At 39.4% G+C, this 16202-nt stretch overlaps 1 protein-coding gene across 6 annotated transcripts in view; it reads left to right on the forward strand.

The window, feature by feature from the left end:
• PARN (poly(A)-specific ribonuclease) overlaps positions 1 to 16202 on the forward strand; it is a 200060-nt gene that overhangs the window by 168389 nt on the left and 15469 nt on the right. The window contains exon 23 of one of the 6 annotated variants that reach the window (XM_031658445.1): positions 3904 to 5020. The exons of the other annotated variants lie outside the window; for them this stretch is intronic. Within the exon in view, the coding sequence (XP_031514305.1) occupies positions 3904 to 3991 (88 nt within the window). The 3' untranslated portion in view covers positions 3992 to 5020. Of the gene's footprint in view, positions 1 to 3903; positions 5021 to 16202 lie in introns of those variants that run through there. 6 annotated transcript variants of the gene reach the window in all.

Raw genomic sequence — 16202 nt, forward strand, 5'->3', positions numbered from 1 at the left:
TTGGTCTTCCTTTTCATAGTTATTTTGGCTGTTCTGTCCTTTGTATTTCCTTATGAACTTCAGTATCAGCTTATAAATTTATATAAAAGCATCTGGTAAAATTTTGATTGGGTTTGAATTAGGATATATAGTATTTTCTTTTAACCTATTATAGTCTTCCTTCAAGTTATATCAATTCACATATAGCATAAGAACCTTACAGTAGTATACTTAAATTTCCCAGCTCCCAACCTTTGTGCTATTAGTGTCCTTTACATTTATATGTTATTAACAGCATGCAACATTGTTACATTTCTTATTTAGTCAGTGATTTTCTGAAAGAATTAAGTAATAAAAAATCTTAATGCTGGGTGCAGTGACTCACACCTGTAATCCCAGCACTTTGGGAGAGTGGGAAGATCACTTGAGCCCAGAGTTTGAGATCAGCCTGGGCAACATGGAAAGACTATCTCTACAGAAAGCCAAAAAATTAGCCAAGCTTGGTGGCACCTGAGCTTGGTGTCACATGCCCGTAGTCCCTGCTACTCGGGAAGCTGAGGCAGGCGGATCCCTTGAGCCCAGGAGGTTGAAGCTGCAGTGAGCTATGTTCACACCACTGCACTCCAGCCTACATGACAGAGCGAGATCCTATCTCATTAAAAAAAGAAAAAAGAAGAAAGAAAAAAGGGAAGAAAGAAAGAAAAAAGAAACTTATCTATTTATACATGTAAGTATTTCCTCATTCCTTTGTGTAGTTCTATATGTATTTCCATCTGTTACCATTTTCCTTTTGCCTGAGTCAACCATGTCTTATGTCAAAGACCTGCTGGTGATGAACTCTTTCAGCTTTTTTGTTTTGTTTTGTTTTGTTTATTTAGAGATGAGGTTTCACTATGTTGTTCAGACTGGTCTCCAATTCCTGGGCTCAAGTGATCCTGCCTCAGCCTCCCAAGTTCTTTTGTATGTATAAAAATGTCTTTATCTCTTCTTCTTTTTTTTTTTTTTTTTGAGACAGAATCTTCCTCTGTTGCCCAGGCTGGAGTGCAGTGGCACAACCTCAGCTCACTGCAACCTCTGCCTCCTGGGTTCAAGCAATTCCCCTGCCTCAGCCTCTGAGTAGCTGCAATTACAGGTGTGCACCACCACACCTGGCTAATTTTTGTATTTTTTAGGAGAGATGGGGTTTTGCCATGTTGGCCAGACTGGTCTTGAACTGCTTACCTCAGGTGATCTGCCTGCTTCAGCCTCCCAAAATGCTGGGATTACAGCGTGAACCACCGCACCTGGCCTCACCTTCATTTTTGAAAGATATTTTTGCTGGGTATAGAATTCTAAATGGACGGGTTTTTTTCTTTCATTCTTTTAAGATACTGCCCAACTTTCTTCTTACTTGCATTGTTTCTCAGCAAAAATCTGTTGTCATCCCCATTTTTGTTTCTCTGTATGTAACACAACTTTTTCTGTAGCTACTTTTTACAATTTTTTCTTTATCATGAGTTTTGAGTAATTTGATTATGATGTGCCCTGGTAATGTTTTCTTCAAGTTTCTTATCGGCTTGGGATTTATTGAGCTTCTTGGATTTCTGGATTTATAGCTTTCATCAAGTTTGGACATGGCAGGCTAGGTGCAGTGGTTCATGCCTGTAATCCCAGCACTTTAGGAGGCTGGGACGGGTGGATCTCTTTTACCCAAGAGTTCACAACCAGCCTAGGCAGTATGGCAAAACCCTGTCTCTTCAAAAAAAAATACACACACAAAAAATTAGCTGGACATGGTGGCACATGCCAGTAGTCCCAGCTACTAGGGAGGCTGAAGGGGGAGGATCATGTGAGCCTGGGAAGGTCAAGGCTGCAGTGAGCTGTGATTGTGTCACAGCACTCCAGCCTGGGTGACAGAGTGAGACCTTGTTCCCCCCAAAAAGAAAAGTTTGGACATTTTTCAACCATTATTTTGAAAGATTTTTTTTCTTTTTCTTGCTCTCATTTTGTCTTTTAGGGACTCCAATTACTTATGTATATTGAGGTGCTTGAAGTTGTCCTCTAGGTCACAGATGCTCTTTTTAATTTTTAAAATTCTTTTTCTCTGTGTTTTATTTTGGATAGTTACTATTGCCAGGCCTGTATCTCAGACATTGTACTTTTCATTTCTAGAAGTTCTGTTTGGTTTGTAGCTTACCATTTTAAACCTATGGAATGCAGTTGTAAATACCCTTCAGTGTCCTACTCTGTTAATTCTAACATCTGTATCAGTTCCACATCACTTTCAGTTGATTGATTACTGTTATTGTGGGTTGTGTTTTTCTGCCTTTTTGCATACCTGATAGTCTTTGTTATTTTACTTTTTTTTTTAAGCCATCTCCTACAGGAAGGAAACCTAGTAGTCTTTAATAAGATGCCATATATTATAAATTTTGCCTTGTGGTGTGCTAGATATTTTTGTATTCCTATAAATGTTCTTGAACTTTGTTCAAGGATGTCATTGAGACATTTGGAATCAGTTTGATTCTTTCAGGTCTTACTTTTGTAGTTTGGTGAGTCTGGAGCAGTGTTCATTGCCTAAGACCTTCCAAAATAGTCTCCCCAATGCTGTGATATATGTTTTCCCAAGTTAGCTGGTGGGAACAGGTGTTGTTCTCAGCCCTGTGTGAGTACCATATATTGTTCCCTTGAATCCTTTCGGATGGTTCTTTCCCCAGCCCTGGGGAATTGCTCACCCATTATGTGCTGATCAGTCCTCTGCTGAATCATCAAGGATTTCCTTTGCAGGTATCCAGGGTTCTCTAACCAGTAAACTGGAGCAGTCATTGGGTTCACCTCATTAGTTTCCTGTCTTTCGGGGATCACTGTGCTTCCTTGCCCAATGTCCAGTGCCTTCAGAACCATTGTTTCATATATTTTGTCTGATTCTTTTGGTTGTTTTAGGTGGGTGGGTAAATCCAGTCCCTGTTTCTCCATCTTGGCTGGAATGGAAGTTGCTCCATTGTCTTTGTGTCTTTGCATTCAAACATGCTATCCAGAAATCTAATGTCAGTTTTATTCAAGATCCTTTCTATGTAGCCTCTTTTTTCTTTTCTTCTTCTTCCTTTCTCTCTCTCTCTCTCTCTCTCTCTCTCTCTCTCTCTCTCGGCCTTTCTGGAATTTTTGAGAATATTCTTTTTTCTCTCCCAGTGTTTTGAAATTCCACAGTAATGGGCCTTGAAAGTGTTATGCTGGGTACTCCCTGTGGGCTGTTACAGGCTGGAGACTTGTTACTTGTGACTTGTGTCTTTTATTTTGGAGGAAATGTATTGTTTTATTTCCTTGACAGTTTTTTTTTTCTTTCATTTCTCTCTTCTTTCTTTCTGGAACTCCCATGGTTAAAGTCAGGTTTCCTGGATTTATCCTCTAATGTTTTTGTCTTTGTTTGTTCCATTCTATTGTCTTTCATCTTTTTGTTCATTTCTTGGACATTTCCCTGACTTTCCCCCTTCAATACTTTCATTGGATTTTTTTTCTTTCAACTCCTATTTTAATTTCTAAGAATTCTTGTCTTCACAATATTCCTTTGAAAGAATGCACATGGCTCTTCTTTCTTGGATGTAGAATTATCTTTTATGTCCATAAGGACATTAATTTTTCAAGTAATTCTCTGTGCATGGTTCTGATATGCATGGATTTCAGTCACCAGGTTAGTTAAATAACACCAGTCACCCAATAATATGATTCCATTTTCAGTGACTATGATGTATTAACTGTGAGTAATTGAATAAAGTACAAACTTCACTACTAGCTCTTCAGTCCACTTATCCCTGTGTAGAAAACAGATGCACATCCTGATCTGTCACCAATCAGGTCACTTCTTTCAGAGTCTGTGTGTCTGCACATTCATTATTCTATTCACTCAGACAGCAAAACATGTCATTATGTTGTCTCCTTGTTTCTCAGTGATAAACCCAGGCAACATTCTTTTCAAATGGATAATCAAAAGAGGGAATTGATCAACCAAGATGAAAGTGTGACAAGGAACCAATAAGCGATAATGTTGGAAGTAAAATTCAAATCAAAACAAGTAGAATTATAAAGAAGAATTAGCTGACCATGGGAATGTTGACACTGCTGCCATTTGAGTTACTATAAATCTGCAGCCAGAGGAACTTAACGAAGGCAACTTATCAGCATAAATGAGGAAAGTGGTTGTGACAAAAAGGATGAAGATGTCCCAGAGGAAGTAACGCCAGCACAAAATTTCACATTAAAGGAGCTCGCAGAGATACTTCACTACATTGAAAGCGCAAAGGATAACCCATTGGAAGCTGATTCAAACTTACAAAGGAGTACAACAGTTCACCCAGGCATAGAAGAAACACTCACTCCGTATCATAAGTTATATGGCAAGAAGAAGGCACACACTGTTTAAACTACTCTGAATAAGGTTTTTTGTTTTTAACAAAAGCTCATACTTTATTCACATTTCCTTGGTTTTTACCTAATGTCCTTTTACTGTTTTAGTTTCAGGATCTCATCTAGGATACCACATTATATTTGGCCATCGTATCTTCATAGGCTCCTTTAGACCACGACGGTTTCTCTGACTCTCCTTGTTTTTGATTACCTTGACAGTTTCAGGACAAAATTGGTCAGCTAATCTATGGAATATCCTTCAACTTGAGTTTGTCTGTTATTTTTCTAGTGGTTTTAGTAAGGTTGTGGGTTTTGGATGGAAGACCCATGATGAAGTGCCATCCTCATCACTTCATATCAGGGAACATGCTGTCAATATGATTTCTCACTTGTGATGTTAACCTTCATCACCTGGGTTGAGGTGGTGTTTGTCAGATCTCTCCACATGAAGTTACTGTTCTCCCTCTTTCCACACTTTGCTCTTTGAAAGGAAGTCACTGTACACTGCCCAAGCCTAGGTGTGGGGAGTTGTGTTCCACCTCCTTGGGGGAGGAGTGTCAAATTCTTCTGAACAAGAGATTTGTCTCTTATTTATTGTTCAGTCATTGATCTATATCATTATATGGACATAAGTTTTATACAAATGAATAAAACACTTTAATTCCCAGTGGTTTCTGGTGTTTTAAATTGCAGTGTACTAAGTGTTATGGCTTTACTTTTTGTTTGTTTGTTTCTCTGTTTTTAACCCGGAGTCAGAGACTTAGTAATGTTTTGACAAAAATTTCTAAAGGTCACAGAAAAATCCATTTTTCTCTGATCTAAAGGTGAGTGGAGAACACCTTTGATTCAAACTTACAAAAGAGTACGAGTGTAGAATACTCACCTTTCAGTGGTCCAGATGTTTTTATGATCCTGTACTACGTGCAAAGCAAGGACTGGCTATAGTTTGTAAAGTTTCCTTCAGCTCCCTACTCTGTGCTTGTTTCCTCAGAGTTCTTTATTTCTGTCTGTATATTGGTCTGTTTTGGTTTTTGTCTGTCATGTGGGAAGCTTTATTTAAATATTTGGCTATTCTTGGCCATCCATTATTATTACTTTTTATTTTTTTTTGAGACGGAGTCTTGCTCTGTTGGCAGGCTGGAGTGCACTGCCTCCTGGATTGAAGCAATTCTCCTGCCTCAGCTCCCGAGTAGTTGGGATTACAGGTGTGCGCCACCACGCCCGGCTAAATTTTGTATTTTTAGTAGAGACAGGGTTTCACTATGTTGGGCAGGATGGTCTCGATCTCTTGACCTCGTGATCCGCCCGTCTCGGCCTCCCAAAGTGCTGGGATTACAGGCGTGAGCCACCGCACCCGGCCATCCATTAGTTTTTAAGAATGAACTAAAAATTGTCGGCCAGGCACGGTGGCTCACGCCTGTAATGCCAGCACTTTGGGAGGCTAAGAGGCAGGTGGATGCAGTCAGGAGGTCCGAGACCATGTGGCCAACATGAGTAGGCTACATCTCTACTAAAAATTAAAAAAAAAAAAGTGTGCTTGGGCGTGGTGGTGGGGCGTCTGTAGTCCCAGCTACTTTCGGGAGGCTGAGCCAGAGAATGGCGTGACCACAGGAGGCAGAGGTTGCAGTGAGAGGTGGCACTGCCTCAGCCTAGGCTGACAGAAACAAGATTGTCGCTTTAAAAAAGGCTGGGGCGGTGGCTCAAGCCTGTAATCCCAGCACTTTGGGAGGCGAGGCGGGTGGATCTAAGGTCAGGGGCCGAGACCATCCTGGCCACGATTGAAACCCATCTGTACTAAAAAACACGAAACTAGCGAGGCCGAGGTGGCGGGCACCCTGTAGTCCCGGCTACTGGGAGAGCTGAGGCAGGAGAGATGGCATAAACTTCGGGGAGGTGGAGCTTGCAGTGAGCTGAGATCTGGCCACTGCACTCCCAGCCCTAGTAGGCGACAGAAGGCGAGACTCCGTCTCAAAAAAAAAAAAAAAAAAAAGAACTAAAAATTGATGAGAAACTCTGGGTGTGGAGACAAATCTTATTGATGGTCTTTCTATGTAGGATGATGAAGTGAAAAGTTGGCTTTATAATTAATTTGTCTTTTCTCTGAGGCTGATTCAGTTCCTTTATGGCTTATGCTGCTTGTATCTACATAAGAACTCTGCCTAAATAAGGTCACAAGATTTTCTTATATTTTTAAGCAGTTTTTCATTATTCTTAGTTTTATTTTAGGTATATGATCTATTTCAAGTTAATTTTTATATATGGTATGAGGCATGGATATGAGTTTATTTTTTGCATATAGATATCCAATTATTCCAGCACTATTTTATGAAAAGCAAATTACTGAATTATATATGACTCGTTAGTCAAAAATCATTTGATCATATACATGTGGCTCTATTCCTGGACACTATTCTCTTCCATTGGTCTATATGTCTGTTCTTTTACCAGTACCATACTGTCTTGATTACTGTAGCTTTGTAGTGAGTTTTGAAATCAAATAGTGTACCCTTTAATCTTGTCTTTTTTATATAAAAGTGTATTCACTTTCCCACAAAAATTTTAGTCGAGTTTTTCAGTTTCTACAAAAAGCCTGCTAGCTCTTTGATTGGAATTGCATTGAACCTGTAGACCATTTTGAGGAGAATTAACATCTTAACTACATATACACTTCCAACCCATGAATGTAGTATATCTTTTCACTTACTTAGGCTTTCTTTGATTTCTCTCATCAGTGTATTAGAGTTTTCAGCATACAAATTTTGCAGGTGCTATACTGGAGTTGTCCCTTAGTATTTTACCTTTTGATCTGTTGTAAGTCATATGTTTTTAAAGTTCCATTTCCAGTCATTTATTGCTAATATAAAGAAATATAATAGCCTTTTTATTTTGACCTTGTATTCTTAGACCTTCCTTACTTATTCACTTATCAATTCTAATAATTTATTGTAGAGTATTGGGTATTTTTTGTTTAAGAAATCGTATCTACAAATAAAGACATTTGCATTTATCTCCCCAGTACAAATTTTCCCATACACATTTTCTTTCTCTTGCCTTTATTGCAATGTACCTCTAGTACATTGTTGAATAGAAGTTGTGAGAGCTGACATCTTTGTCTTGTTCCTGATCTTAGGAGGATCAAGCTTTCAATCTTTCAGTGTTAAATATGATACTAGCTGTAAGGATTCAGTTTTTTTAGAGATTGATTCTCTGATTTTCAGCTTGGGGAATACAAGCCTAACTGCTGTGCTCTGGGTACAGATTGGCAGAAGGGAGCTGGAGCCCTCACTCCTTGGTATGTGAGGGATGGCTACCCATTTTGTCAGCTCATATCGCCTCACTCCCACTCTTCACCATTGTACCTGGTGCCACTGAGCCTGCAGAGATCATTTTTACCCGGATCTAAACCTCCTATCTAGCTCCTACTGGCCTAGGGTGATGCCAGTCCCTGGCTTCTCTGGGATGGGGGATCCTGTTACAGGCTTGCTCCCTCCTGACATGGCTGCAGTCCTTATCACCTGCTCGTTTTAGGAATCTAGGGCCTGGTTGTGCTGAGATTTTGCAGGGCTCTCTTGGGTAAATCTGCCTTTTGTGAACACTTAAGATTTCTGTTTCTGCCGCTATGCAGAGCTCTTTGCCACTCTTCTCCCTGCTTTTCCTCTACAAAGAGAGTGTCTGCAAGGTGAGCTGATACCCCATTCTCTGATGCTGCCTTTCCTCTTCTCTTTTCCTCCATAGGTGTTATCTTCTCTTTGCAGATAAATAGTGTGTTCAATTGGTCGTGTTTAACTTCCTGGAAATTTTTAAAAAGTAGTTTATTTTCTGAAATAGTTGGCCTTTTGGTTTGCAGGGATGATGTTTTGTTTTTCTTATAGCCTTGATTATGTTGCTAATTTGATTAGTAAGTCCTTTCATTGAAGTCAAAAGGTAAATTTTAGTACAAAAGTAAATTTCATCCTAGCCTCTGAAAATTTCAGATGTTCTAAATTCAGGTCCAACTAATTGTATACTGATTATATATTTTACATTTAGAAGTTATTATTAATGTAATATCTTTCATGTTTGCATCAGTTAATCTTTTCCATGTTAAAGCGAGTTGACAGTAGGGGATTGTTTGAAATATTCAAAACAGATTCTTGTGAAAAGTATTTCTTATTGAATGCCATTGATTCTTTGTAATGTTGAACCAGTTTTTCTCTTAAGCCTCATATTCACAAATAAGCTTTATGTCTAGGATGGAACACATACAATGCTTTCATGTTTTCTCTCTCTCTCTCTCTCTCTCTCTCTCCCCCCTCTCTAACACATACACATACACACACACACACACCTATTCCACAAGAGATGTCCTTTATTACCAGACAGCTACCATTCAGACCTGATTTAATGCTAAGTTTGTTTTCAGTCTCTTTTTTTTTTTTTTTTTTTTGAGACAGAGTCTCACTCTGTCGCCCAGGCTGGAGTACAGTGGCGCGATCTTGGCTCACTGCAACCTCCGCCTCCCGGGTTCGAGCAGTTCTCCTGCCTCAGCCTCCCGAGTAGCTGGGATTACAGGCATGCATCATGATGCCCGGCTGTTTTTTGTATGTTTAGTAGAGACAAGGTTTCACCATGTTAGGCCAGGCTGGTCTCGAACTCCTGACCTCAAGTGATCTGCCCACCTCGGCCTCCCAAAGTGCAGGGATTATAGGTGTGAGCCACTGTGCCTGGCCCCAACACTCAAATTCTTTGTTAGAAATAAGAATCCTGGTTTATCAGTGATCTCTGAGGGTTTGGCTTCTGAACTGAACATAGGTTGTCCAACATCTTCCCCTCTCCCGCCTAAATTGAGCCCGAAACACAGAAACAGTCATGCTCATAGAATTCAAATTCACCATGAGAGTTTGTGAACACAATAAAAAGGCATTTCTAGCTCCCACTTACCGGATCTCTCCAGTTCATTTTGCTGTGTGAGGTAGTTTGCACGGTGGGACATTCCCTCAATCCCTTAGCTACATCTAATAGGGAATGTGCTTTCATTCAGCCTAGCAGGAGAAGTTGCCCATGCACTGGAATGTAAACTATGTTAATATTATTTCTAATTCAGGATGAAATGAGCAATTTGTTGTTTGTCACTTGCATTATTGCTTTTAAGGAAGTAGCTTTCACTTATTTCATCCATTCAGCAAACCTTGGCCAAGGACTTACTCTGTGCCAGGCCCTGTGCCAGGTACGGAGAGCACAAGCAGTTAAGAGCCTGCTCTCATAGAACATACATTCTAGTGGCAGAGAGAGAGAATAGATAAGTAAGGACATAAATAAGAAGCAAGGCAGAGGCAAGTAGGAGAAAAATAAAACAGGGCAGAGGAATGAATGTGACAAGGAAGGTGGCTATTTGGACTCCTCCGCGGGGGTTGGGGGGTGATCTCTTTTCAGTTGAGACTGGCACAGTGAGGAGAGCTGGCCCTAGGAAGATGGGAGTTTATAAAGTAGTGCCAAGAGCATTGAACTTGGAGTGCAATCTCAGACCTGCCCAGCAGCAGTACCTGGGGGAGGTCATTTACCCTGAAGATGAGGTTTCTTGTCTGCAAAATGGGAGTGTACATGTGTCCAGCTTCAAAGGGTGATATACAGTTACCAAATAAGAGAATGTTGTAAACAGCAGCTCTTTAAAACGAAAGGGGACTGTTTGTTATTTTATACAGCAGTATGAACGTTCCAGCCAACTAAAGGACTTTCTATACCTGTCTTTAAGACTTACTGTAAGCCAGGCATGGTCGTTCACGCCTGTAATACCGGCACTTTGGGAGGCCAAGGAGGGAGGATTAGTTGAGCCCAGAAGTTCAAAACCAGCCTGAGGCAACATAGCAAGACACCCCCATTCTTACAAAAAAAATTAAAAATTAGTCAGGTGTGGTAGTGCATGCCTGTAGTCCCAGCTACTCAGGAGGCAGAGGTGGGAGGATCGCTTGAGCCTGGGAGGTTGATGCTTCAGTGAGCTGTGATTGCACCACTGCACTCTAGCCCAGGTGACAGAGTCAGACCCCATCGGTTTAAAAAAAAAAGAAAAAAAACTTACTGTAAAACTGTAGTAATACAGTGTGGGGCTGGGTAAGGAAAGACAGATAGCGAAACAGAATAGAGAGTCCAAGAATACAGCCACACATGTGTGATCAGTTGATTTCCCATATTTTTTCCATGCAGGAATTCCTTCTTAGCATTTAGAGACATTTGACTCTTATTCCAAATTGTGAGCAAAATGAGTCAAGAAATCAGGAAAAGGAAAAATTCTGCAAGAATTAAAATTTTAACAGCCAACATGGGCATTACTAGTTTAAAGGAATTATCCAGCATCAGGTCAAAGGCAAGAGCACAGTCATAGAGTCATAGATTAAGGTCATCATTTCAGAACCAGGACAGCAACATGTAGGAGATAAGGGGTCACAGTCCAATCAAGTCATTCTTGCTTGTCACTGTCACCATATTGCAAGTGTGTGTTTATGGCCTTGCCTGCTATTAATAGTGAGTCATTCTTCTCAATAAAAATCTATTGAGTTACGCACATGAGTACACTTTACAAAATCCTGCAAGTCTTGTTGGAAGATGTAAGTTTTGGCAGCAACCTTTAAGTTGGTAGCTTTGAAGCATGATTCCTGTGTAGTGCTGTTAACTTTGCTAGGATAGCCAAATGTTACATTATCTTCATAGAATCCAGTAATGTTCACTGGTGTTTTCCAATGTTTGAATATTTAATGTAGGCTACAGTTCTTTGTAAATACTTTTACAGGACAAATGTAAAGAGAAGATGTGTGAATATGACTGTGGAATACTCTTAATGTGAAATCAGCTGATATAAAATTTGAATTAGGAAACGCAAAATCAAGGCAAAATCAAAGGCAAGCAGACAAAATATTTTCAACACTAGGAAAGGAATTGGGCTTATATGAAGCCGTATGTAGTCTAAATCCCAACTGCAATTTGCTTTGGACACACTCTGAAGAGTTTGACCAACTCTTGACCAATGTTCAGCATAACATGAAAGAAGCTTTTCCACATTTGGAATATTTTTCACAAAACAAATATTAATTAATGCTTGTGTGTTTTAAAGATCATTTAAGAATAACTTTTAAATATTTGTGGCATCTTTCAATTTTTAAATAATATTTATTTGGCATTCATTTGGTGCTACTGTGTTTTTAATGTTTTCTGTTAACAAATGTCTATATCAGGTAGAGGTTATTTTTACGTGTTATTGAAATACATGCTTTTCTCACAGTGTATTTGTTCGTAATAACCTGTGCGTATATTATTATATATTACTTTGTAGAACTAACCCCTGAAGCTTTCAGTATAACTGTATCACGTAAAAGTGATTTGCTATTTATAACTCATTATTCAACAATATATAACAGTGCTATGAAAAATGCAGAATATTTTATAATTTGGGAATTCTGAATTTCTCATTTCTGAATCTCGAAGGTAATGACTGTTGAGAATTTGGGAAAAACAAAAATTCCTGACAGAGGTGCTGCTAATCCAGTAGGCGAAGGAAGGTTTTGTCAGCATACAGTACTGAAACAACTGGGTAACTACGCCAAAAAACACATTTCTGTTCTTACATTACACCACATTTAAAATGAACTTGAAGCGACTCATAGAACTAAATGGAAAAGCTAAAATGATAACCACTGGTACAAGAAAAAAATGAAAGGAAATCTTAGTATCTTGCATTAGGCAAAGATTTCTTAGATATGACAACAAAAGCATGAGCCATAAAAGAAAAATGTTCATAAATTGGACTTAGTCAGAATTAAATATTCTTTTCTTCAAAAGATACTATTAAGAAACTGAAGAGAAGGTACACACTGTGGAAAAAAATTTCTTTTCCTTTTTTTCTTTTAAATAGAGGTGGGGATTCACCATGTTGCCCAGGCTGGTCTTGAACTCCTGAGCTCAAGCGATCTACCCACCTTGGCTTCCAAAGTGCTAGGATTACAGGCATGAGCCATCACGCCAGGCCAAAAATTTTCAAACTGTAGATCTAATAACGTAGTTGTATCTACATGCAAAATAGTTGTATCATGATCATATGTATTCTTACAGTATAGACTCGGCAATTCAGAAAACCACCCATTTTTTTAAAAGGGGGATGAGGTCAAAACATTTCAACAGATTCTTCAAAAAAGATACACAGATAGCCAATAAATAGTTTGGCAGTTTCCTGTAAAGTTAAACATAAATTGCAAACATATTTGTATATATCACCCAGAAATCCTTCTAGGTATTTATCTTTGAAAAATAAAAACTTATGTTTTATAATAGTAAAAGCTAGCTTTTACCCAAATGTTCATACCAGCATTATTTATAATGACAAAAACTTGGAAGCAGCCCAAATGTCCATCAACTGGTAAATGAATAAATTGTGATCCAGCCATACTATGAAATAAAGTACTAGTACTAACAGCCATGTGGCTGACTCTCAAAGTATTATGCTAAGTGAAAAGAGTCAAACAAAAGACTAAATATTGTGTGATTTCATTCACATGAACTTCTGGAAAAGGCAAAACTACATAAATAGGACTGTAAGCAGATTAATGGTTGCTGTGACAGCGTGGATTGAGTACAGAATGACACAAGGAATCTTTTTAGGGAAAGGGCATTGTTCTGTATCTCAATTGTAGTAATAGTTACATGGTTATAAGCAATTCCCAAAGTTAACCAAACTACATTTAAAATAAGTGAATTCCATTACGTGTAAATAATACCCTAACTAAAATGGGGAAGATGTTCATATGGCAGCTAGATTTTTGTTACTGTTTTATGGAAAAAGGTATTTGTAGGGGTTTGAAAATATGGTCTTTCTATAAGCAAACATTTTTTTCTTTTTTTTTTTGAGACGGAGTCTCGCTCTGTCGCCCGGGCTGGAGTGCAGTGGCGCGATCTCGGCTCACTGCAAGCTCCGCCTCCCGGGTTTACGCCATTCTCCTACCTCAGCCTCCTGAGTAGCTGGGACCACAGGCGCCCGCCACCTCGCCCGGCTAGTTTTTTGTATTTTTTAGTAGAGACGGGGTTTCACCGTGTTCGCCAGGATGGTCTCGATCTCCTGACCTCGTGATCCGCCTGTCTCGGCCTCCCAAAGTGCTGGGATTACAGGCTTGAGCCACCGCGCCCGGCCCAAGCAAACATTTTTTTCTACTAAAAGGAAAAAGTTACTGGAGATGTTCACACTTGTGGAATTTGATGGATAATTGACAGTAACTTAGCTTTTAACAAAACACTAATCAAAGTTTAATGTTCAATTTTAGCATACCAAGCTGTGTCTGTGACATTTTATTTTTTAATTAATCACCACTTCTTACAGTGGATTTAAATGTCCATTTCATATTCATTATAAACTAGCTCACTTTGTACATTATAAATCTGTATGTAAAATCTGACCATATGAATGGGAGATTGTTTTGCCTCTCATTTTACCTTTTGACATTTAAAATCAGTTAATAAAAGAATGCCTCATCAACATACAGGTATTGAGAGTGCTACACACACGAGTGCACACACACGTGTGCACAGCAGTACCTTCCAAATATATAATCACATTTATAAAGGCAGTATTACATATATCTGGTTTTTAATGTATAATTAAAACTATTTTTTATTTAAAACTGCCGTAGTTAAGTTATATGGGATATAATCACAGCTTTTATTTTTATTAGAGGATGGCAGGTCTTACATACATATAGAAACATTATATGAAATAAACTAATTCCACATATATCTGAGAGCTTTCTCAGGCAGGATGCCCAATAACCATTAACCTCTCCTAGGAAGCAAAAGACTTATTTGAGAGCAGAAACTACAGATTAGCAATTAAGAAATATGCTGTATGCCGGGTGCGGTGGCTCACGCCTGTAATCCTAGCACTTTGGGAGGCCGAGGCAGGCTGATCTCCTGAGGTCAGGATTTCAAGACCAGCCTGGCCAACATGGTGAAACCCTGTTTCTACTAAAAATACAAAAATTAGCTGGGAGGCTGAGGCACGAGAATCACTTGAACCGGGGAGATGGAGGTTACAGTGTACCAAGATTGCACCACTGCACTCCAGCCTGGGTAACAGAGCAAGACTCTGTCCCTAAATGAATAAATAAATAAATAAAGTTGTAAATTAATTGAGAAACTATTCAGGAAAATTCTTTGTAAACTTAAATGTTACATAGAAACAAGAACCCTGCAGAAGCACATCCGGCGGAGTCCTTGTTGCAGAGCAGTCAGTTGTTTATGGAGAGGAGCATTACAGATGCATGGGTCTTGTTGGCCAAAAATACCATAATAACCTGTGGTTAGGACACAACCAGTGTATTCTAGTAAGTGCCTTCAAAATCATTGCTTGCAGTTAATGCTAAAATGAATCAATCTCTATGTCCATAGAATAGCCACATGATGTTGAGATATGAAGTGGTGGTTGTTGTTGTTGTTGTTTGAGACAAGGTCTCTGTCACCCAGGCTGGAGTGCAGTGGGATGGTCATGGCCCACTGAAACCTCAAACTCCCAGACTCAAGCAGTCCTCCTACCTCAGCCTCCCAAATAGGTGGGACTACAGGCATGCCACCACTGTACCTGGCTAATTTTTTGTATTTTTTTTTTCTTTGGAGACGGGGTTTTGCCACATTGCCCAGGCTAGTCTTGAACTCCTGGGCTCAAGCAATCCTCCTGCCTTGGCCTCCCTGACTGTTGGGATTACAAGTGTGAACCACCACACCTGGCCAAGATAGGAGTTTTGACCAAACCACACTCCTATAAAGACACAGAAAATTAACATCACCCCGGAAAGTTCCCTCATGTTCCACCAGTCAATCCCTGCCTACCGTCCCATATCCGTCATTTTTCTGAATTTTTTTCTCTGAAGATTAGTTTAGCCTTTTCTGGAATTTCATATAAATGGGTTTATAAAATACCCACCCTTTCCTGTGAAGGCTTTATTCACTTAGAATGTTTGAGATTCATCTGTGGTGTTGGAGTTAACAGTAATTCATTTTTTAATTGCTGAATTATATTTCATTGTATGAATATAGCCCAGTTTATCCATTCTCCTGTGGATGCACTGCTCCTAGTTTCGGTTTATTATAAAAAATAAGATGAACGAGTTAAAGTCCTCTTGAGACAGACAAGCAGAGTGTTATGGGAAGCATGGAAAGAACAGTAAACAGGGATTGGGAACATTCCTGGAGGAGAGTGATGTTGAGCAGGAGATGGGCAGTAGGGTCTTAGCATGAACAGTAACATTGAAATGGGCAGTGTGGGATTTATTTGGGCTGATAAACTTCTGGTGGGATGATGGGCATGTGGGAGAGTACGGACGATGGACTTCGTTAGGTAAACCTATATAGTCTCTGCAGCTTGGCTGCCTAGTGAAAGATAGGCCAGGAAAGCAGATTGGGACCCAGATGATAGAGGATCCTGGATGATGTGCCAAGCAATTTAAATTTAGGTTTGTAGTGGAGAGTTGGAGTTCTTCTTTCCCTTCCCTCTCCTTGTCTTACGTATTGATGTAGACTCATGGATTCCTTTTTTTTTTTTTTCAGTGATTCAGAATTTATTACTGCCCCCTAATAAATTAGAGGGCATACATTGTCTCAGATTTTCCCAGTGGGAGCCCTTTCCGTTCAAGCTAGTTCCTATTTCCCTGTGACATGCCTAAAAGTTTTTTACTTTTTGGTATTGCAAAATATTTTAGACTCATTTTATAATTTATCTCCCTTGAGCCTGGAATCAGCCACTTATTTGAGGAGCCCTGGTTCCTTTTGGTAGGGTATTAGAAACTAAGATCTGGACAGTAGATATGCCCATTGCTTCTGTGGTGTCTGTGTTT

Source organism: Papio anubis, chromosome 18, assembly GCF_008728515.1.
Source record: "Papio anubis isolate 15944 chromosome 18, Panubis1.0, whole genome shotgun sequence".
Taxonomy (NCBI): domain Eukaryota; kingdom Metazoa; phylum Chordata; class Mammalia; order Primates; family Cercopithecidae; genus Papio; species Papio anubis.